This window comes from Vulpes vulpes, chromosome 14, assembly GCF_048418805.1.
Source record: "Vulpes vulpes isolate BD-2025 chromosome 14, VulVul3, whole genome shotgun sequence".
In the NCBI taxonomy this organism is placed as follows: domain Eukaryota; kingdom Metazoa; phylum Chordata; class Mammalia; order Carnivora; family Canidae; genus Vulpes; species Vulpes vulpes.
In genome coordinates this window covers 104,476,701-104,497,865 of record NC_132793.1, presented here as the reverse complement: position 1 = coordinate 104,497,865, position 21,165 = coordinate 104,476,701, and the positions used below count along the sequence as shown (strand labels likewise).

Here is a 21,165-nt window from a genome sequence, read left to right as displayed (position 1 = left end):
ACAGGGGTGAGTGTGTGCAGGGTGCCATGGCTGTGACCTGACAGCAGTGTTGGTGCAGACTTGTCCAGAGCGTCTGCTGTACTCTGGCGTGAGGTGCTGACATTGGGAGACCCCGACCTGGAGGCAGACACACCATGATCTGTGATTGTGAATCCCAGATCTGGGCATTTTGTGGTCACGTGACCACAGACAAGGCATTAACCCTCTGGAGGCCCCAGTGTCCTCATGGCTCTAGTGGAGGGATGCTGGCATCTACTCAGATTTGTTGCATCAAATTACAGAATGCACACTGGTGCCTAGCCCCATGCCCAGAACAGAGTGATCCCACAATGGCTGTGGGCTCCTCTTAATATTCTGATTCGTACCATGTGCTGTTTCTCTATGACAGCCTCTCAGAGCTGAGAGAGTACACAGAGGGGCTCGGTGAACCCACGGAAGCTGATAGCTGGGACCACTGCTCCCCTCAGTCTGGCCAATCAGTCATCAAACTGCTGAGCTCCGATGAATTGAAGAAGCTCATAGAGGAAGTGAAGGTTCTAGATGAAGCAACGTTAAAGGTAGGCTTCCTTTGTAAGCACTTACAGTGACCAAGGCTATACTGTGAGCTGTGGCTGGAGGGGACACAGAAGCAGCCCCCAGGGTCCTGCCCGTGGAAGTGGACATTACCTCACCAGACCACAGTAAGACCCGCCACTCAAAGGAAGCTTTGTAGCTTAGATAGTGCTTTTAATTGTTGGCTTATTGCATCTTTTCAACTATTTTGTACATGAGAAAGGTGGGGCTCAAGGGTTTTCTTTCTCCAAATCCTGTCCAACCTGGCATGCATGTCCGGGGAGATGCTTGCTTCACAGGAGCGTGCTGTTGTAAGCAGCCTGGGTTATAAGTTCTCACGCCAGAGACTTCCCCTGCACAGGGAGAAGTGATTGATCCTAGGGCTTGCAAGCCACCACCCTCCATCTCACTCAAGTCATTGTGAAAGTCCTACTTCCCATATGCTTCTGAGCACACCCCAAGATATGAGGAGAGGAAGTGGCCAGGCAAAGCTGAAGTCAGTTCAGCTCAGATGAGCATTGACTCGAGGCCTTGCCCCTCCTGGGTTGTCTCAGATCTGCAAAGGCACCAGAATCTTCCAGACTGGGGTGAAAGCATTAAGGAGGGATCATAGCTAAAATTCCCAAGGGTAAGAGTGCGGCTTAGCCTGAGTAAAACAAAATGCCCTGAGCTGTGATTCACTCGTCACCAGGACCTGTCTCTCAGGGCTTCCTTCACACTGAATAACAGGGTCAAAGGTATTGTGTCCAACACAAAGAACTAACTTGTCTAGGGTGTCACCGGGAGATGATTTGTTTTTCTGCTGGATGAGGGCCTCTTACAGGGCAGGTAACCTGGTACTTGGGTCAAAGTGGAGAGATTTGGGCCAATGCTGGGGTAGAGGTGGGTGGAGTGGTCCCTTCATCCCTCTGGGTCTTGGGGACTGCAAACAAAGGATCCCAGAGTCAGCGGCATGACAGGTGCTCTGCTGGTGCCAGAGCAAGTGAATTCTTCAACATGAGGGTATTCCCTGGCAGTGAGGTACAAACTAGTAGCCCGTCAGCCACAAGGATCTGAGGGTGTATTTTATTTGGTCTGCATGGTGGTTGTTGAAATTACTGTATTCTAAAGATTATAAAACCTGAATTGATACCTGGCCATCTGGCTTCTCTCTTTGTTGAAAGAGAACAGTCGATGGGGCACCTGGGTGGCTCAGTGGTTGAGCACCTGCCTTTGGCTCAGGGTGTGATCCTGGAGTCCCAGGATCAAGTTCCACATCAGGCTCCCTGCATAGAGCCTGCTTCTCCCTCTGCCTGTGTCTCTGCTTCTCTCTGTGTGTCTCTCATGAATATGTAAATAAAATGTTTCCAAAAAAAAAAAAAAAAAAAAGAAAGAAAGAAAGAAAGGAAGGAAGAAAGAAAGAGAACAGTCAAGTAGCACTGAGTCTACCTTACTAGGTAACAGCAGGTTCGTTTGCACAGGAGACGTGCTCCCTGGTTCTCTGCAGTTCCCATCACCCTAAATGTCTCACGTCTGTTCAGTTTGCTCCTTTAAGTGATCTTCCTGGGTCCTCATGTGCATTTGACCTTGAGACCTCAGGTCAAGATCAGAAAGAGCATCTCTGATTTCAGATAGCACAGAGGGATTGTTTCGGCTCCATGAGAGCTCACTTCCAGGTGAGAAGCACTGTGTGCATATGCTTTTGTGTACATGCATGTGTGCGTGGGTGCATGTGTGTGCTGCAGCCAGGAGTTGGCTGGGCTCTTTCATGTGCAGCTGTGCCCCATTGGAAGAGTAGGAAGATAGAAGGAGCAACCAACTTCTGCAGGACAGCGCTGACCTCTGAAGTCCCACAGGCTGACCTTGCCCCACACCGAAACGGCAGGGCTGTGTTACCTAACATGCTGGGTTTCCAGCTGACTTAGTGGCACCCAGCCCCATATGACAAGCGTGGGTGTGTGCGGGGTGGCCGGAGAAGGAAAAGAACTGCACCTGTTACTTTACACGTGCTTTTTCTCTTCTGAACTTCCTATGACGCCAGAAAGCATAGTCCTCTCAGTCCAGATGGTGGGACAGGTTTGAGGAAGTGATATAACTTGGCATGTGGCCACGCTGAGGTTTGAGATCAAATCAGCCTGATGTTACAGTGCTTCTTAAATTGCTCTGGCTGGCGCAGTGAATGTTTTTAATATATGTGTTTCCTTCCACAGCAATTGGACAGCATCCACGTTACCATCTTGCACAAGGAGGAAGGGGCTGGCCTTGGGTTCAGCCTGGCAGGAGGAGCCGATCTAGAAAACAAGGTGATCACGGTGAGTGGACCAGCCCTGCAGGTGTGCAAGAGCCAGAGACAGTGGCCCTGCCAGGAAGGGCCTCATGTTGGGATCAGAGGAGTGCCTGGCACCAGTCCACTGGGCAGGATTTTAAAGGGGAGCTGTCAGGACCCATCCCTTATAAGAAGCATAGTAACATCACCTATGTAACTCTCTTTTCTACCCCCTTTGTGATCCTTAATTTAACAAACAAGGTCTCTGTAGACCCCAAACAGCTGGAATATGCTGAAAGAAATCTGAATCACTTGTAGAATCTTAAAAAAAAGGAAGAAAATTACAGATGTCTCAGCCTCACACCAGGACTACTGGATCAGAAGTTCTGGAGGTTAAAGCTCTAAGGCCTATACAGCTGCAGGTTCTGTCTGAAGGGACATTTATTTATTTTTTAAAAAGATTTTATTTATTTATTCATAAGAAAGAGGGGAGGAGAGGAGAGGAGAGGAGAGGAGAGGAGAGGAGAGGAGAGGAGAGGAGAGGAGAGAGAGACAGAGACACAGGGAGAGGGAGAAGTATGCTTCATGCAGGGAGCCTGACGTGGGACTCGATTCCCCGTCTCCAGGACCACACCCTGGGCTGAAGGCAGCGCTAAACCACTGGGCCACCAGGGCTGCCCCTGAAGGGACATTTAAAAAAAACTCAAACTCCTTAAATGTCACTGAGTAGTACACTTTAAAATGGTTCATCATATGTTATGTGAATTTCAAGTCAACAAAAATTCGAAGCAAGCTCTATTTAATGTCTCTTGTTTTGGACAAAAGAGACCAGTAACCTGTTAGCTACTAAACATTTAGACAAGAATGGTTTATGACCACAGGTGCCTTGAGGCGAGGCTGGACAGCTGGAGTTGAAAACTGGGCAGTGATGGCATAGCACAGCATGCTGGATGCAAAGGGGCCTCACCTGAACAGAAAGGTGCCTGGGGAAGGTGGATCCTATAAAGGAGACTGCTTTCCTGGTTTTGCCCACTTGGAGAGTGGAGATGTCAGCTTGGACACTGGAAGGCTGAGACAGCGGATTGGGACATATTAGGGCCATGCCAGAAAGAAGCAGTTCCTGTGTGAGTTCACAGAGCACAGAACAGACTGCCCTCTGAGGCTTCAGATCTTGTGGTCCAGCCCCTGTTCTTTGGGGATCAACTGCAGCCTGGAGGCAGAGAGGGGAAGCAGCAGCTCCCCATCACCTCCTCCTCTTCCTCTTTTGGCCCACACGGTCTGATCTGCAGTGGCAGCAGCCCACCTGTCTGCTCACCCTGTCTATCTGACCCAGATGCTTTCTGGTGGTCCCATCCTCATGGATGGAGCTGAGACATGGCCGCTCCGTCTCTCCAAAGCTGGGTGCACCATCCTCATCAATGGCTGTGTTGTCTCAGTGCATTCTTTATGTGGACTCACATGAATTCCCTTGCCCAGCTAAAAATAAACCCTGCAGTTCATCATCAGCCAGGATTAAATACACCACACCGCCAGGCAGGTGACTTGGCCCATTCCTATTGGTCAATTCAGAGCAGTGACTTCCTTCTCTGCAAGCAGGCTCTCTCTCTCTCTCTCTCTCTCCACACACACACACACACACACAAAACAAAAAACAAACGAAAAAAAAACCTCCCCTACACACAGATACACAAAACCACTCAGGATCTATTTCTATTACTAAGCACACAGCAGGGTATGATTATAAAGAGGCTCCTGATCATTGACTTTCTGTTTGAAGAGAGCTGGCCTGTGAGAATAGTACGAGGGATCTTTGGGTTTGTCCTGAGTGGTGACTTCTCTCCACCCTATTTGACAGCCACCCTGAGACACTGCAGCCACTCAAACCCCAGGAGGAAGCAGTGCACATCAGCCAGGCATATGCACCAAACTTCCTCTTTCTCCTTCTGCACGTGAACACTCCCAAGTCATTAAAAGAAAACTAATGTTGAGCACTGTCCAAGACCGAGGCCCACGCTGGGCCCTCACTGGTTTGTCTAAACCCATCTTCCCATGACTTACAGTGAGGGGGGGCAGGGTACTTGGTGCTATTTATGCTTTGTCTATAGAGGTGGGATCTGAGATGGCCAGCAGAGCTTCTGCTTCATACTTGGGTCTTGTACAGAGCCTGGGGATCCTCATCTCTGACCACATCACAGAATTTTTTTGGACATCAAAACAACTTAGAGAAACAGAGAGCCTGGTTTCCATGATGATGTAGCACATTTCAGTAATAGCCTGTGCATGTTCTCATGCAATTCTCTTAATTATGCACATTAGAATTTACCTCATTAAAGACGCAGAGGGAAAGACATGAGGTTTTCTTTTTTTAAAAAGCATCTATTTTGCAAAGAGGACCAGAAGGTGTGGCCTCTTTTAACTTTATCTGAATTTCTAGGGAAATTTTAAAATGCCCAGACTTACTAGGATAGCGTTTCTAAAAAAAAAAAAAAAGAAAAAAAAGCATCCTGTGGAAGATGGGGGCTTGAAAATTCTGCCTGGAAAAAAGGATTCTTGGCTGAAACACTTTTGGGGATCCTATGGCCTGTTCTTACAGAAGCATCATGCAAATTTGCTTCGTAGAGTCTCTAATACCTTCCTAAACAAGCTGTAGATGTTTTCAGAACTTTTGTTTCATCCAGCGTTCTTAACTTACTTAGACCTTAGAAACCTTTTCTTATACACCTATTAATGTGACACAGAATCAGTGCTTCCGAAAAATCACCCTGGGAAATGCTGCCGCAGAGCAGATAAGGGGAAAGATTTGAACTGGGTTTGTGAACTAAGATTGTGGTGAACTAAGATTGTGGCAATCGGCTAGGGCATCATGTTAGGAAGGGTTCTGAGGACCAGTCTGGCCATTAGGCTAGCGATCCCTGGTCTGGGTGGTGGATGAGGGAGGCCCTGTGCCAGCAGCCCTGATCTGAGACATAACTTGTATTTTCTTCTCGCTAAGAATCCTTCAGGTTTGACTAACTGGTTTGGATCCTCCTCCAGCAAGAACCTGGACCTGATGCTGGGTGATTCCTGGCTCTTGACTTCCTTTGGTTTGTTCAGGTTCATAGAGTGTTTCCCAACGGGCTGGCCTCCCAGGAGGGGACTATTCAGAAGGGCAATGAGGTTCTGTCCATCAACGGCAAGTCCCTCAAAGGGGCCACACACAACGATGCCCTGGCCATCCTCCGCCAAGCTCGGGACCCCAGGCAAGCCGTGATCGTCACGCGGAAGCCGGCTCTGGAGGCTGCGCCCGACCTGAACTCCTCCACGGACTCTACGGCCTCAGCCTCGGTGGCCAGCGATGTTTCTGTAGATCCCAGTAAGTGCCCCGAGCTCGGTGGGAGCCCCGTGGGTCACGTTGCCCTTGGCCACGTGGGGCCAGTACTGCTGGGGCTGCTCCATGATGCGCGGCCGGCCCGGGACACTGCTGGGGGAGTGTGTGTCTGTGCTCACATGTGTGTGGGCCCGGGCGGGGCTGCAGATCCAGCGGGCACGATGCCCAGGCGTCTGTGGGCTAGCGCGGAGGGCACCCCTCACCTGTCCCTGTGCTTCCCCTGCAGCAGAGGCCACGGTACACACGGTGACACTGGAGAAGACCTCTGCGGGCCTGGGCTTCAGCCTGGAAGGTGGGAAGGGCTCCTTGCTCGGGGACAAGCCTCTCACCATTAACAGGATTTTCAAAGGTGGGTGTGTGTCCGGCTCCTTGCGTTCTCTCCTGCTGCGAGTGTTGGGCCGGGCCCCTGCAAGGCTGCTAGGCGCCTGCTGGCCAGGCAGGGGGCCACTTGGGGACTGGATTCGGCTTTTTCTACCGGTTCTCCTCGGCTCAGGACAGCCTCTTACCCCTTCTATTTCTCTGGGTCCTCATGACAGAGCCCTGGGCTTGATTCAGCCTGGCAGGCCCAGGGGGGACTAGGCAGAGATCCGAGAGGCACAGCCCAGGGCACAGCCCTGCAGGGGCCCCACACCCATGATAGCTTATTTCAGTGTGTTATTTTTATTTTTAATTTCTTAATTATTTTTTAAAGATTTTAGTTGCTGATTCATGAGACAGAAGAAGCAGAGACACAGGCAGAGGGAGAAGCAGGCTCCCTGTGGGAGCCCGATCTGGGACTCGATCCCAGGACCCCGGGATTGCGACCTGAGCCAAAGGCAGATGTTCAACCCCTGAGCCACCCAGGTGGCCCTCAGTGCGATATTTCTGAAAATTAAAATTAATGAAAAAATCCATAAGGAACAAAATATCAAAGTTTAAAATAAGGATGGAGTCTGACTTTCCACTTGTACACACTCGGCCTCACTCCCCTCCCCCTGATCCTGGACCGGTCAGCTCCCTTTATTCAAAACTCTGACATTTTGTTCATCGTGGGCCGAGGTGCAAGCCGGCCTAAAGTGGGGGTCGCTTGGGTTTTCCCTCGAACATTGTGAACGGCCTGCAGCTCCCACAGAGAACCACCCAGGTTCTTCCCAGCTTCTCAGGCTGGAGCCCCCGCCCCACAGAACAGGGACATGTGCGCAGAGAGAGCACGGAGCAGGAGCCTAGGCCCTGGGTTCCAGCTCAGCCTCTCACTTACTGAGTGACTGCTGTCTCTGGGGCCGGAGGCTCCTCATCCACACAGAGGTGTGCGGTGTGTCTGTACCCCGGGTGCACGGAGGCTCACTATGGGGAGGGGAGTCTCCAGGAATCCGTGTTTATCCAACTATGGGAAAGACAGTTTAACTTTTGAAGGTGGACTTGGGCTCAGCATGTGGCTCAAAGTCCAGAGGCCAGGGTTCTGGTGTTAGGAGCTGTGCTCCTAACAGCAGCATGATCCTGGACAGGCCTCTACTTAGCAGCCCAGGCCCGTCTGCGGACACTGGGCTGGGCCTACCAGCTGCAAGGAGATGGGGACTCTGGGGCAGAGAGTCTGGGTTCAAACTTGGGCCACAATACCTAGCAGCTCTGAAGCTCAGCTGGTTACCTGTATCCTCGGGGTCCTCACAGGTGAAAGGGGACTACTACCACCCAAACAGTGTTAGCAGATCACCTGAGACACACAAGGGCCTGATATTCTCCAGCACTTCTGCATTCTCATTACTATTAGCTTCTATTCATACTCCTGAATATCATTGTATCAAATGGATAGAAAATCCTTCGATAGAAACAAAAAAATAACACTCTTTCCACAAGCATCTTTTTTTTTTAATTTTAATTTTAATTTTTTATTTATTTATGATAGTCACAGAGAGAGAGAGAGAGAGAGGCAGAGACATAGGCAGAGGGAGAAGCAGGCTCTATGCACCGGGAGCCTGATGTGGGATTCGATCCCGGGTCTCCAGGATCGCGCCCTGGGCCAAAGGCAAGCGCCAAACCACTGCGCCACCCAGGGATCCCCACAAGCATCTTTGAATGAGTGGGGGCCATATATGATTATGTCCTCTTCACATGGACCCAGGGGTCTTCTCCAGGCCGTTCAGAGACAGCGCACTGCGAAGGTTCACCAGCCCCCTTCCCACACTGCCCAATGCCTGGCGAGCTCATCAGAAGGCAAGAGACTGCATGTGAACAGAAGGGGTTGGGCTGGTGTCCGAGGAGGGGGGTCAGTTCCCCAGAGGCCTCTATGACCCACAGAAGTCTCCTCAACTGGGCTTGGGGCTGCCCAGAACCTCCCTTCTCTGGGGACACAGAGGCTACACCTTTCCCAAGGGCCATGGAGCTAGAGCCTGGTGTGTCAACCTTGAGGTCACTATTTGATGAGATGCCTCATTCTAGACCCACTGCCAGGCCCCCAAGGGATGGGCACCCTGTTCCCTCCGGAGCTGTCCTGCCTCCCCAGAGACTGAGGGTAGGAGGTAACCCTCCTTGTTCCCCTGCCACCCTTGTGACCCATCATCTTCTTCCTCCTCCTCTCAGGGGCAGCCTCGGAGCAGAGTGAGACAATCCAGCCAGGGGATGAAATCTTACACTTGGCCGGCACGGCCATGCAGGGCCTCACACGGTTTGAAGCCTGGAACATCATCAAGACGTTGCCCGATGGACCCATAACGATGGTCATTAGGAGGAAGGGCCTCCAGTCCAAGGGGATTACAGCCGCCGGAGACGCCTAGGTAGAGCACCGGTGCTGACGCCAAAGCCAGTAACATAAAGCTCCTCACAACCGCTCATTCTCAGGGTCGCTGCTCATCCCCACCTGGATGGGGGAAAGCAGAGGTGTGCTTCGTGGTGCCTGCTGCCCTGGTCCAAGCTTCCTGGGACCCCACCCAGCAAGAGGGCGTCCCAAAATGAAGGGCAGAGTCATGCTGGGGTGGCCGGTACAACGTACAGACTATGCACAGAGAGCGTAATCCGAATACTGTGGTGCTGTAAATAAAATGGATGTATTACAGTTTCATATGAAATCCATGTCCTGCTTTGCGTGTTTTCCAAATCCTATAATGCTGTAATGATTCACACCCCAGGCAGCATTTATTTTTCTCACAAATCTGCTATGTGGGCAGGTATGGAAGGAACAGGTGGTGCTGGTTTGCTGGGCATCCACCAGAGCAACACAAATGCTGGTTTGCAACCACCCGGAGGGTCATTTTCTCACACATCCTGGCAGTTGGTGTTGGCTGCTGGCTGGGAACTGAGCTGGGGCCGTCAGCACGAGCTCTCACAGGCAGCCTCGGCTTCCTCACATGGTAGCTGGGTGCAAGGGGCAGTGTCCCCCCACAGTGAGAGCCAGGTAGAAGTTGTCTCCTCTAATGGCCCTGCCTTGGAGCCACAAGGCATCTCCTGCTGTACCGCCAGTCAAGGCTGGCCCAGGTGAAGGAAAGGGGAGACAGCGCTGGGCTGTTCTGGGAAAACATGATCTGCCACACAAGACACTGGCACAGCTGGTTTGGTTGGGTTGGAGACATGATCCTAGGCAAGGGTGGTACCTGGTGGTGGGGCAAGGGATCAAAGAGTACAGGTAAAGCTCAAAGAGTGGGCAGGTGTGCCCTCATGGACCAGCATCAGTATGATAGGGTAAGATTAAAATTGCTGCCATTGACCTACCACGCACCAAGCACTGGGTCGGTGTTCAGTGGACAGTCTTTACTAATCATGTAGGTGTCTACAGACTGCGCTTTTGTGCCATTGTATTGCTGATGGCGTCAAGACCTGGAGGCAGCAGTGACTTGTCCAAGCTGGTGAATGATGAGGCAGAGGACTTAAGAGTCCTTTTTCCTTATGATTTGGTACAGACCGTCAGGGCCTGACTGAAGGGATAATTGGTTTGCTCATCTCTTAATGCCCGATCACCACGTTCTGGACAAAGACATGGATCAGGAGCAGCCAGAGCTCCCCGAGTAGACTCTGGGCAGCGTTCTAGCCCTGCCCCAGCCCTGAGACTATGGTGGAGAGTGCAGACCACACAAAAATGGGTTATTCCTAGGTCAGGAGCACCAGGGCCCTGTCAGTGTAATCTGGTGGCTTCTCCAGGGCCCATAGGAAGCAAAGACCGTTTCCTGGCAGTGAGCTTGTAGAAGAGCCACTGGGGCCTCCTCCCCACACAAGTGCCTTAGTGACCTCACTGCAGTGGGCGTTAGCTTGCAGCCCCATCCATCTAAGAAGCAGCAGGCTTAGAGTCCTGTCTGTGTCCTGTCTGCTGCCTTTTACATCCCCTTCTAAATTTCGTCAAGCCCTAGACAGAGACACGGACTGAAACACCACATGGACCCGTTCTTCAGGTTTAATAAACACTGGAGGTCAACACGATCCAGCAGGAAGGCATGACCCAGTTCTACATGCACTTCACAGGATCTTACCATGTGCTCCCAGGGCTGGCCGGCAGGGCCATGGGGACCAGAGGCAAACCCATGGCCCTCCCATATCACATAGTGACATCTCCAATCATCAGGCAACTGCCGGGCAAGCAGGCAAGTCATGCATGTGGACCAGCCTAGGGAGGAGGAAGTGGCCCTGTCAGGACTGGGAGGTGGTAACAGGCAAGAGCACAGCACTGGCCATGGGCCAGGGACCCAGAGAAGGCCTCCTGCACAGGGCTGGGCAGGCTTGTCTCAGGATTAGGGCATAGCCGTGGCTCAGCCTGCAGCCCTTCCACTCCTGCCTTCTGCCTTGGAAGGTGCCCCCTGTCCCCCAGCTCAAACAGGGCCACTCGGGATGCCACCACTGGTCAGATTTCCCGTTTCCACGCTGGGGCAGGGGGCAGATCTTCAGTCCAAGAATCAGTAAGGTCTTAAAACAAGAGCTCATCCATTAGCACTTCATGGTAGTGGGATTTACATGGGAGGCTGGGCTTTCCTTGACAGATGGGTACAGAACAGCGCCTCTGCAGTTTCCACTCATCCCCAAACGCAGCAAGCATCACAGCTCAGGATCACTGACCCATTTTATCACTCTGTGGTCATGGAGCTCTCGGGTGGCCCCAGTTCTTGGCTCTGTGCAGTGTTCTAACAGTCCATGCATTATTTCACCTGCATGGACGCTTAAGCAGCAGAGTACATGGGGACTGCTATTCACGATGCTACATTGTCCTATAAAGACAGGAAGTCAAAGCACAGGGATGTGAAGTCACTGCTCAGGAACAGAAATTCTGAGTAGCAGGCATGGGATCAGGTGCCTGTTTTCTGACTCCTCGTCCAGTGCCACTGTTCAACCTGATGCCAGCGGGTGGGCTGTACACACGATGGAGCCTGTGACAAATGTCCTTGGGAGGATGGTCTCCATCTTGCTACACGGGGCTACTCGTGCCACGCCGTCTTGGTGAGACCACTGCCTTCTGGGGTCTCCTGAGCTGGTGCTTGGCATGGTGAAATCTAAATAAATTCAAGAGTCTGATGAAGCTTTCTCAATGAGAAGTTAGCTGGATGATCCCAATAATGGCATGGCTGTGCGATCTGTAGTCACATTACAACCCAGAAAGGAGGGGGCTTTCTAATCCCTTGACACGGAGCCTTCCTGGTTTAAAGTCTCCTCAGGCTTCGGCGCATGGAGGAGATAGCCACCCCAGGACTCGAAGGTAGGGAAGTGAGCTACTTCGCACCCAGGAGAGGTCTTCCACATGGAGGACTGTGGATATTTTCCACAGACAGCAGTAACTGCAACACGAGGACACTCTGCTCAGACACAGGGATGCTCCTCACCAGCAGGCTGTGTGGTCCTGACTGGAGAGAGGGAAGGGACCTCGTGTGGCTGCTGGGGCTCCTTCCAGGTGGCAGGACTGTGCTCCCCAGTTCTGATGAGCCACATGGTGAGCAAGGCCGGTGCAGGGAGGCGCAATCTCAGAGCAGAGCCCAGAGCGAGGACTCCAGGGAGCACTGGAGAGGATGTGGTCTCTCTTCCTTCCTGCTGACAATCAATCCAGAGAGCACCTGCCCCAAGGCGGCAGAGTTGGCTTAGGGCAGATGCAGACTACCTGGTTATGCTGGGGATGTAGGAGTTTAATTTAACTTGGGGGAAAAAGAGAGGAAACCACTGATTCAAATGGATGTTACAACCAAAGACATATTGAATGTATTTTTTCCTTAATGCTCATCCCATTTGTTAAAACAATATTTTCCAAGTCATTACCTTTTGAAGAGGGGAGAATCTGGTGCAGAAAAATAGATACAAGGTCAGTGGCATAGGTGCGAAAGCCCCGGGTGCTAAAAAGGAAGCAGAGCTTGGTTTTCAGCATCGATGGTGACTCTGACAAAGGAGGGCAGGGATGGCGGGGGAGCAGCGGCAGGTAGTCTCTGGCAGGGACTCGCACAAAGAGGCTCATCCACTGGTGTCTGCTGGCCCAAGTTGGGGTGTGGACAGCCAGCAAACAGGGCCCTGGAGCAGTACCCCCAAACCAGCCCCGAGTGGGAGGAGGAGCAGGGTGGCAGGGGCCACTCTGGCTGGCTTCTTGGAGATGAGCTGCTCCCAAGCGGGTTCTGAAGGGTGAACACTGGCCCTTGAGCCCTCCAGAACCCGAACAAGAGGAGCTCTGTGGGGAGTCTCTGGAGTTCTTGGCCAGCAGGTGAGGACATCAGTCATAAAGCCTCTTCACTGCTTTCTCCAGGTTGGTGTAGAAACCGGCCATGCTGCGGGGGAAGAAGGAGTCCACCACACTCTGTGGGAGGTAGCCGCTGAGGTCAGTCTGGAAGAACGTGACCAGCTTGGTCTTGTTGGGCTCCCTGGGGAAAGAGGAGCAGAGCTGGGTCAAGCGCCAGGGCTGCCGAGGAGCACCCACCCTGGCAGGAAAAAGCTGGGACCCTGATTCCTTGTCAGGAGCCCCATCCAGCACTGCACCCGCCCCTCACATAGGCCAAGGGCCTAGACGCAGAGACCCTTTAAAGCCCTGGCCTCATCCCAACTGCACAGACACAGAGCACTAAGGCCTGGAGAGGGATGGAGTGGGCAGTGTTCTAACTGGTGCCTAGAGCTCGAAGAGCACGGAAGCGAGGACCTGGCCCTGCGGCCCTGCACTGCCAGCCTCTGACCTGCAACAGCTCCCACGACCTCCCTGAGCCTGTTTGCTAAATGGGACCGTGACATTTGCCCAGCCTGCCTTATGGGGCTGGAGGGAGGAGCCCCACACTGAAAATGGAACAAGGCCTCCCACAATTCCTTCTCCTGTGCCTGGCGCTTCGGCACACCGCGTCACTGCTGTGTACGGAACGGTGCTCCGTTTGTTACTGCAGATTATAATTAACGGACCCATTGAGCAGGTCTGCAATTAAGCGATGGGTAGGTCTGGGCGTGTTAATTCAATCCAGGAGATTATCCTTACCCTGGCAGAGGCTCACAGAAGCACCCACAAGGGTGGTTAAACCCTCTCACGTAACCTGGCTTCGGAGGACATAACGGGTGTTCCACGTTGACAGCTGGAAGACAGAGCAGAAGGGTCAGTGAGCTACGACCTTGCCCCCGGGGCACGCAGAGCCCCTCGCCTGGAGCCCGAGTCAATGTGGGGGTCCCAAGCCCCTTCCCCGCACCCCACTGTCCCTTACACACACTCAGGCTCACAGACAGACATACAAACCCACACCCGCACATAGGCACACAGGTACACGGGTACACTCACACGCACGCACACACACATTCACAGCTTCCCCAAGCCTGCGGGCATCTTAGGGAAAAGAACATTGCACAACGGAAGGCTCAGGCGTGGGAGAGAGGCACCCCGTCTAATCCACCACCTTGGCCCCGTGTGAAGATCCTGTGTAGTGGCAGCGGCTGCAGCTTTTGGGGGGCAGTGTGATAGGCGCAGTGCAGGACACACCCGTGTTCCTCACTGGGAGGCAGGGGGCAGCCCCACACCCCTGCACATCTACAGGGTAGACTGGGAGCCCCAGTAGGACCAGGGGCGCCAGCCGTATCTGTGCCTTCACTATACACTTCCTAGCCCGTACTCCCTCTCACCTCGGCCCTCCATGCACACGACCCCTGAACCTGATGACACAAAGTCCGCAGACAAGGCACCCAGGCTGTGAGCCTGCTGGGACGTCCCACGAAGGCCTGATGGCCACCCAGCTGTCACTCACCATTGGAACTGAGTGTCCCGTCCTCATACTTCTTGACTAGCACCAAGTCCACAAAGTCTCTGGGGGAAATGAGCTTCATGGCAGCCGAGGGGGTGGCGGTTCTGCTCACGCACAGCATCTGTCAAAGTACAGAGGGGTCCAGCTGCCAGTCGGAGTCTCCCTGCTTCCGTCCCACAGCCAGAGGCTAGGAACCCAGTGGTCTGGCCCTCAGAGCAAGTGCCTCCTTCAGCGTGGTGCCTGGCATCCTGGGTTCTCCAGGCCTGGCCCTGGAGGGAGCGCCCTGTGACCCTCACCCCATTCTCAGAATACCCCCACCAGCCCACAGTCCCACTTTGAAGGCAAAGTCGCCCCAAACCCACCCATCCCCACCAATCCCCTCCTCCAGCAGGGCCCCTGCCGTCTCAGGGAACGGTAGAGAACAGGTCAGGTGTAGGATGGGATAGAGCGCTCTGGGGTACGCAGCAGGCAAGAAGTAACTGGGAAGGTCTTTCTCTGTCTTCTCTCTTGGGTTTTAAGACTGGGGAACCTCTGCCCTCAGGGTTTCAGTCTTCAGTGTGGGCATGCCATCCCTCGGGGCACTATGAATCCCTTTTCAGATGACAGCCTTCCCATGTTCTTCCTAAAAACACCAGCCTGAGAACAGGCTCGCCTTCCTGCAAGCTCTTGAGACAAATGTACAGCATACCCTACCCATCTGGAATCTTCCTAACAGGTGCTGCTCCTGGGTGCAAAGTCCCCAGGGCACAAGGGGACACGTGAGGTTGCTGATTCCAATAGTTAAGCAAGACATGGCATGCTGGAGTTAGAATTCCATGTTCTTCCTTCTTTTTTATAAAGACTTTTTTTTTACATTTTATTTATTCATTTCAGAGAGAGAAAGAGAGATAGAGAGAGAGAGCACACAAGCAAAGAGAAGAGGCAGAAGGAAAAGGAAAAGCAGATTCCCCACTGAGCAGGGACCCCAGGATCATGACTTGAGCTGAAGTCAGGCGCTTAACCCACTGAGTCCCCCAGGCGCCCCATTCCCCTCATTCTTTTTAAAGACCAAAACTTGCGGTTAGAAACAAGGCAGCTTGCCTTTTCTGAATTCTCATCATTTCCAGCAGGAATGGCAGAAATGCTCTTTTAAAAAAATTTTTCTTTTAGTAACTCATCCTGATTCCTGCTGCAGGAGGCATCTTTCCTGAAGGAGTGTTTACAGTATTGCTAAGAATGCCAAAAGCGGCAATGTGGGATAAATCCACGAACTGGCACACAGCTCTGTGTCTCACCTATCCTGCTGTCCACCTGTCATCTGTCTTAGAATTCGAGTATTTGAGATTTCTCATAATCAGGCTGATAAACATCGATCTTCAATCTGTGAGAGAGGGCTCCTCCTCTGCATTCCCGCCACTTCCCTGAGTGGCAAAGAAGCACTCGGCGGCTTCTCTGTTTTTCAAGAACCTGAGCTCACCAGCAGCCTGCCTTCCTCTCTTTTCAGTAACTGTCCACTGAAGGCTCTCTCTCTCTCTCTTTTCTTTAAAGATTTCATTTCTCAGCCATCTCTAACCAACAACGTGGGGCTTGAACCTACAACCCCAAGATCCAGTCACCTGCTCTACTGACCGAGCCAGCCAGGTGCCAGCAGTAAATCCTATCTAGCAGTAAATCCTATCTTTTCATGGGCACAGCAATTAATTTGAGAAAAGACTTCCCATTCCTCTCATTGAGAGATGTAAAATATATTACTTTTTACATATAATAGTCCTTCATCCACATTTGTAATATAATCATACTGTTTTAATAAATTCTAGTATCTCAATCCAGATTCTTTTCAACAAGTAGTCTTTTTATTTTTTCTTAATTTTTAAAAAGATTTTATTTATTTATTTATTCATGAGAGACACAGACAGAGAGGCAGAGACATAGGCAGAGGGAGAAGCAGGCTCTCTGCGGGGAGGCCAATGTGGGGCTCGATCCCAGGACCCCGGGATCATGCCCTGACCCAAAGGCAGATCCTCAACCACTGAGCCACCCAGGTGCCCCACAACAGGTAGTCACAGGTCACAGGAGATATATCATATACATAAATACATATATATATATATAAAACTTATATACATATTTATTATGCAGGATGAAGTCTATGAAGAATAAATATATTAGGATACAATTCAGTAGTGTACATGCAATGGAAAACGAGTTCATATATGAAGAGAACAAAGCAAAAGAAGATAAAATTAAATTTCCTTATAGCCTGCAGCCCATTCACAAATACTTGAGGCAGGTGGAGTAAGAAATACCTCCAGGAACTCAGGACTGCCTTCCAGTTAATGCTTTATTAGAGGCAAAAAGCAACCTTAGCTAGATAAGTCAGGCTCCAGGATCCTGGATATCTTCTTTAGCATATGAAAATCCTTTTGGAAACTTCCTTTATCTCTACCTCTCTAACCAAAAACTATATATAATCAATTGCTCCTCACAATCCCAGTGTGGACCTCTCTTGCCCTCCGCGTGTCCTGTCCCTCTGCACTTTAATAAAAGCACCTTTCTGCTCCTAAAACATCTTAAGAATTCTTTCTTGACCTTTAGCTCCTGGCCCACATCACATCAATGTATCTTTAAAACAAGTGATGGTCAATAAAACTTCAGGTCATGTAGATACATTGAAAGAATGAGATCATGGTTTTGCTCAAAATCGCCTGATTTATTACATGTTAAAAACAGCACACTTTGCAATATATGATGAAAATTTTCAATGTTAACTAAATGTTAGGTGTCAATTGTATGTGTAGGGATGATGTACAATTTTTCAAACGTCTGTTTGGAGGCATGCATGCAAAACATTTGAAGACTTGCACTGGAGGACTGACAGGGCCAGGGGGGATACAGGGTTGAGCTTTGGGCTCATACTGGCTCAGCCCTCAGCCAAGACTGAGGGTCCTGTGCAGCCCCCAGGGAAGCAAGCATGCCTTTCCAGGAAGAACCAGGTGCTCAGAGGAGATACCCTGTAGCATCACCTCCCAAACCCCACTGGCAAGGTGGTCAAAAAGGCGAAAGTATCTGCAGTATTGGCAGGCTTGGGAAATGTGATTACAAAGATGTAACGAGGAAAACACACCTGTCTGGCCTCCTGAGGGATCAGGTCAGTGGGACCCCAGCTGGAGCTGGGGTGAAGACTGGGGGCTCATTAACAGGTTAGGAGCCTGGAGATTGGGAGGTACCAGCCAGCACTCTAGACTCTCTCCCTCCGTGAAAATGTTTCCTTCCCCATGGGGTCCAACTGAAATGCTCTCATCGTGCAGCACAAAGCCCATCACTGTCATCATTCTGGGAGAGCAGGACCCCTCTCGGAGCTAGGTCCCTAGGCTCTGCACTCTCCCTCACGGCTCCCCACTCACTGGATCAAGACAAAAAGTCTAACCAGCTACAGAAATGCAGCCACTGTTACCTTCAAGAAAACTCCATATAGGGTCATTCAGTCCCTACATTTGTGTTATGATATAAAGGGCGCTAGCCCATGGTTTCTCAACTCATACCATTTGCATAGAATTCTTTGTATATTGTCTTCACAATAATTTTTTACTCTTTCTGGTAGCCTCTATGTTGTTATTCACTTAATACTGTTAACTAAATGTTCTTGAATAAATTTATTTTAAAAGAAAACTACTTAACTATCTGAAGTGGGGGGAAAAAAAGTATTACTTGGCATAAAGGCAACTGCAAAATAGCCATACAAAGGATTGTTGGATCCTAATTCTGATTCTGAGGTTGAGGCAGGCGGGCCAGTTTTGTCATAAAGGAGATGATTAGCAAGTGTTAAATGGGTGTCACAGGCACATTAGCACCTAACTGAAACTCTCCCTTTCAAGCTATCAAAGGAACTGAAAAAACCCAAATGAGTTGGGGTGCCATCACCATGTGCCATTTAATGTCAGCTTTCTCCTATCCTTTGTGTTCCAGGGGTGTGTGACCCCACCCTTCAGGGAACACTCACATAAACTCTTGACAGTGAACTGAAACGTGAATTTCGGTCCACGCTAAGAACACCCGTTTCCTCCACATTGACCAGAACAGAACTATGGCCTCAAGTTTCACAACACCATCTGGGTATACACACAAGAGGGCGTCACATTTACAGATGTCAAAATCAAGCAGGTTGGCAACATCTCCCCAAGGTAACCTTGTTATTAGTTTTGGCTAAGACTTTTTTTTTCCTTCTTGACTTCTGTAATCAAAATGAGGTGGGTTCTTAATGCTACAAGTTCCTACTGCTTAATGTTCTTTAGACAGAAGCACCTAGAATAGTGCTCATATGGTAGCTACTAGCTCCATGTGGCTATTTAAATTTACACTGAGAGTAATGAAAAATAAATAAAATTAACAATTCATCTCTTCAAACTAGTCACCTTTTAAATGCTCTGTGGCCACATGGGGCTAGTGGCTACTGTAGTGGACAGGGTTGTTGCAGAGCATTTCCATCACTTCGGAAAGTTCTATTGGGCAGTGGTAGCTGAGATGACACCCGTTGTACCAATGGAGAAGCTATAATCCAGGGCTGCCACCTGGCCTAGTCCCACAGCTGGCAGAGAATCCAGACTCCAGCTGGGACTCTGGATTCATTATCACGGCCCCATCACGGGGCAATAGCTCAAACCTGAGCTGATAAGTCAAATCCAGGCATTGCTTTAGCAACCTCATCTGGGAGCCCACATTCACGCTGCGCTCCTTCATCAGCGCCTGCTATGTTCTTAGAGCTCTGCTTAGGGCTTCTCCACCTATCTGTTCACACTGTTTCCCACCTGTACCCGGGCCAGGGCTGGCCTTGAGTGTTGCAAGCAGTGGGCAGCCCGTGTTTGCTGGGTACCAGGGGCGTACAGGGTCCTCCCCTTGTCAAAAGGTGTCACTGACCCCCTCCAGAGGGACAAGGTCAGGTTACTGCCAGGGTAGCAGTGCTTGAAAAGACTTACATCAGTGATGCTTTCGATAATTTCAAAGCTGCTCACATTCTCATCCCACTTGTCTCGCAGGGTCCCAGCAAGCGGCTTTATGCAGCCCCACACTTTCTCTGGTGTCGAGTTCACAATGCCTTCTCCCCGGTACCTGGAGCACAAAAGGAATGTGATCCCAGGTATCCACCAAATCTTTATATCCTGGGATTATTCAGAAGGACTAGATGTCACATCTGTCACTGCTCTTTAGGACAGCCTTGCAGATCAGGGGCTGAGAGCTACCAGCCCACCTCCCCTCAGACCTGCAGAAACGGATCATAAGCTTTCACAAGATACAGTTAGCTGGAAATGATTTAGGTAAAAACAGAAGCTTTTCTGGAAGATAACTGGCAAGTGAATTCCAAGGGTGCTAGGGCAGAGTGGAATTATTTTAGGAAGCAAACCCGCAGAGACATCACGAAGGGTGTGGCACCTCTGACAATCTTTGACAAGGCATGCACTTACAGGTTCCCTGGAAACTCCATAGATGGCCTCCAGGAAACTGAAACTCCATTCTGTCAAAAGGCACAGAATCGTACAATTTAGAGCTAGAAAGGCTCTGGGAGATCACCTGACCCAATCCCTGTTCTATAGAAGCCTGGAGCCTCAGGAGATGCGATGCTCCAAGGTGATCCAGCTCATGTGTCGCAGAGCAGGGACTGGCCCTGGGCAAAGCTGTCCTACAGCAGAACTCGATCGAGCAAGGGATCTTAACTGGCTGATTCGAAGAGCTCTGTTTGAGTGGTTTTCCTCCAAAACAAGCCATCATGCAATTTGTCTCCTCCAGCAATTTTGGTCAACTCCTTAAAAATCAGAAGTCGCGCAGAAGCAGAAACTATTCCCATACCGCCCTCCTGGGAACGCAGACCGGTTCCTGCTGTGATGAGCGCAGGCTCTGGAGCCTAACCACCATTTACTAGCCAGGTGACCTTGGGCAAGTCACTCAGTGAAGGGGACAGATAGGAATCTCCCCAAGTCATTGGCGCACAACAGGCCCAGTATTTTTTAAGGAAACCACCCTCAATGGGATCCCACCCGCAATCCAGCTCCAGGATGCTGGAGCCAAAAAGGAGCAGGAAGAGGAGGAGCCTGGGGTCTTGGGAGACCCCAGCCCGCCGGGGAGCACGCGACCCCTTCCTGCCCAGCTCTTCACTCACGCCTTCCCGGCAAATCTTCCATCCTGACTCGTCCCGCCGGTACCGGAGCACCTTCTCCGCCACCGCCTCGCTCATCTGCGCGGCCACCGCCGGGTCCATCGCGCCGAGGGCTGCGCGCGGCTGTGGGGGTTGCGGCGGGGTCGCGGCGGCGGCGGCGGCGGCGGGCTCCGGGTCTGGGAAGCCGCACGGTCCCGGCCCGGGGGCGGAGCCTTACCCTCGGCCCCGCCCCACGCCCCCGATTGGCCCAGGCCGGTGGGCTGTCCCCGCCCGGCGCCTTGGATTGGCCCAGACCGGCGGACGGGCCCCGCCCCGCCCCGAGATTGGCAGGGTCGGAGCCGGCCGAGCCAGGCAGGGCGGTCCGGGTGGCGCGGGGCAGACCTGCGGGGCCGCCCCCCGCCTGGGAGGGGCCCTGCGCGGGGGAGCGGGGGGGGGGGGCGGCGGGGCGGAGCCCGGGGCGGCCCCGGAGCGTGGACTTCCGCTCGCAGCGCCCGGGGATCCGCAGAAATGAGCTTCAGGGGCGGCTGCTGCGGGCCCCGGGAGGTGCGCGGGACGACGGGCGACGGTGAGGCCTGCACGGCGGGCGGCGGCGGACCGGAGGCGAGAGGGCTCCTCCGGCAGTGACCCCCCGGCGGACTCTGGGAGTCTGTGCCCCTGACGCAGGGGCTGCAGAAGTGGGGAGCTGGGGAGCCCCCGTGCGCTGGGGCTGAACCCCCGGGGGCCCGGCCGAGTGAGCGCC

General features: G+C 52.0%; 2 protein-coding genes across 28 annotated transcripts in view; one reads left to right on the top strand and one right to left on the bottom strand.

The window, feature by feature from the left end:
• Positions 1–9,205, top strand: part of IL16 (interleukin 16) — a 102,399-nt gene extending 93,194 nt beyond the window's left edge. For 17 of the 25 annotated variants that reach the window (XM_072737466.1, XM_072737456.1, XM_072737452.1 and 14 more), the window contains 5 exons: positions 389–557; positions 2,742–2,843; positions 5,891–6,149; positions 6,391–6,513; positions 8,721–9,205. In XM_072737466.1, the coding sequence (XP_072593567.1) occupies positions 389–557; positions 2,742–2,843; positions 5,891–6,149; positions 6,391–6,513; positions 8,721–8,914 (847 nt within the window). In that variant the 3' untranslated portion in view covers positions 8,915–9,205. Of the gene's footprint in view, positions 1–388; positions 558–2,741; positions 2,844–5,890; positions 6,150–6,390; positions 6,514–8,262; positions 8,355–8,720 lie in introns of all 25 variants that reach the window. The other 8 variants (XM_072737455.1, XM_072737450.1, XM_072737458.1 and 5 more) reach the window with 2 other exon arrangements.
• On the bottom strand, positions 8,002–20,616 carry STARD5 (StAR related lipid transfer domain containing 5). 3 transcript variants are annotated; one of them, XR_011997124.1, is made up of 7 exons: positions 20,430–20,601; positions 19,738–19,787; positions 19,252–19,384; positions 14,303–14,420; positions 13,549–13,642; positions 10,598–12,952; positions 8,002–9,167 (listed from the first exon to the last, which is right to left on the bottom strand). XR_011997124.1 is itself a non-coding variant. In XM_026000311.2 (6 exons), the coding sequence occupies exons 1-6, from the start codon at positions 20,526–20,528 to the stop codon at positions 12,805–12,807; spliced, it is 642 nt and encodes a 213-aa protein (XP_025856096.1). In that variant the 5' UTR covers positions 20,529–20,616; the 3' UTR covers positions 10,506–12,804. The 3 variants fall into 3 exon arrangements, 1 of the variants encoding a protein (XP_025856096.1); XR_003235193.2 differs by lacking the exon at positions 8,002–9,167 and having other exon boundaries at positions 10,506–12,163; positions 12,208–12,952; positions 20,430–20,603; XM_026000311.2 differs by lacking the exon at positions 8,002–9,167 and having other exon boundaries at positions 10,506–12,952; positions 20,430–20,616.
• Positions 20,617–21,165: the final 549 nt, after the last annotated feature.

Excerpts from the sequence above, each read along its gene's own strand:
- STARD5 (XM_026000311.2), bottom strand. The coding sequence starts at position 20,528 with ATGGACCCGGCGGTGGCCGCGCAGATGAGCGAGGCGGTGGCGGAGAAG. Across the intron at positions 13,643-14,302 it reads CGGGACACTCAGTTCCAATG|CTGTCAACGTGGAACACCCG; the intron begins GTGAGTGACAGC and ends TCTGTCTTCCAG. Across the intron at positions 12,953-13,548 it reads TTCTGTGAGCCTCTGCCAGG|GGAGCCCAACAAGACCAAGC; the intron begins GTAAGGATAATC and ends CTCTTTCCCCAG.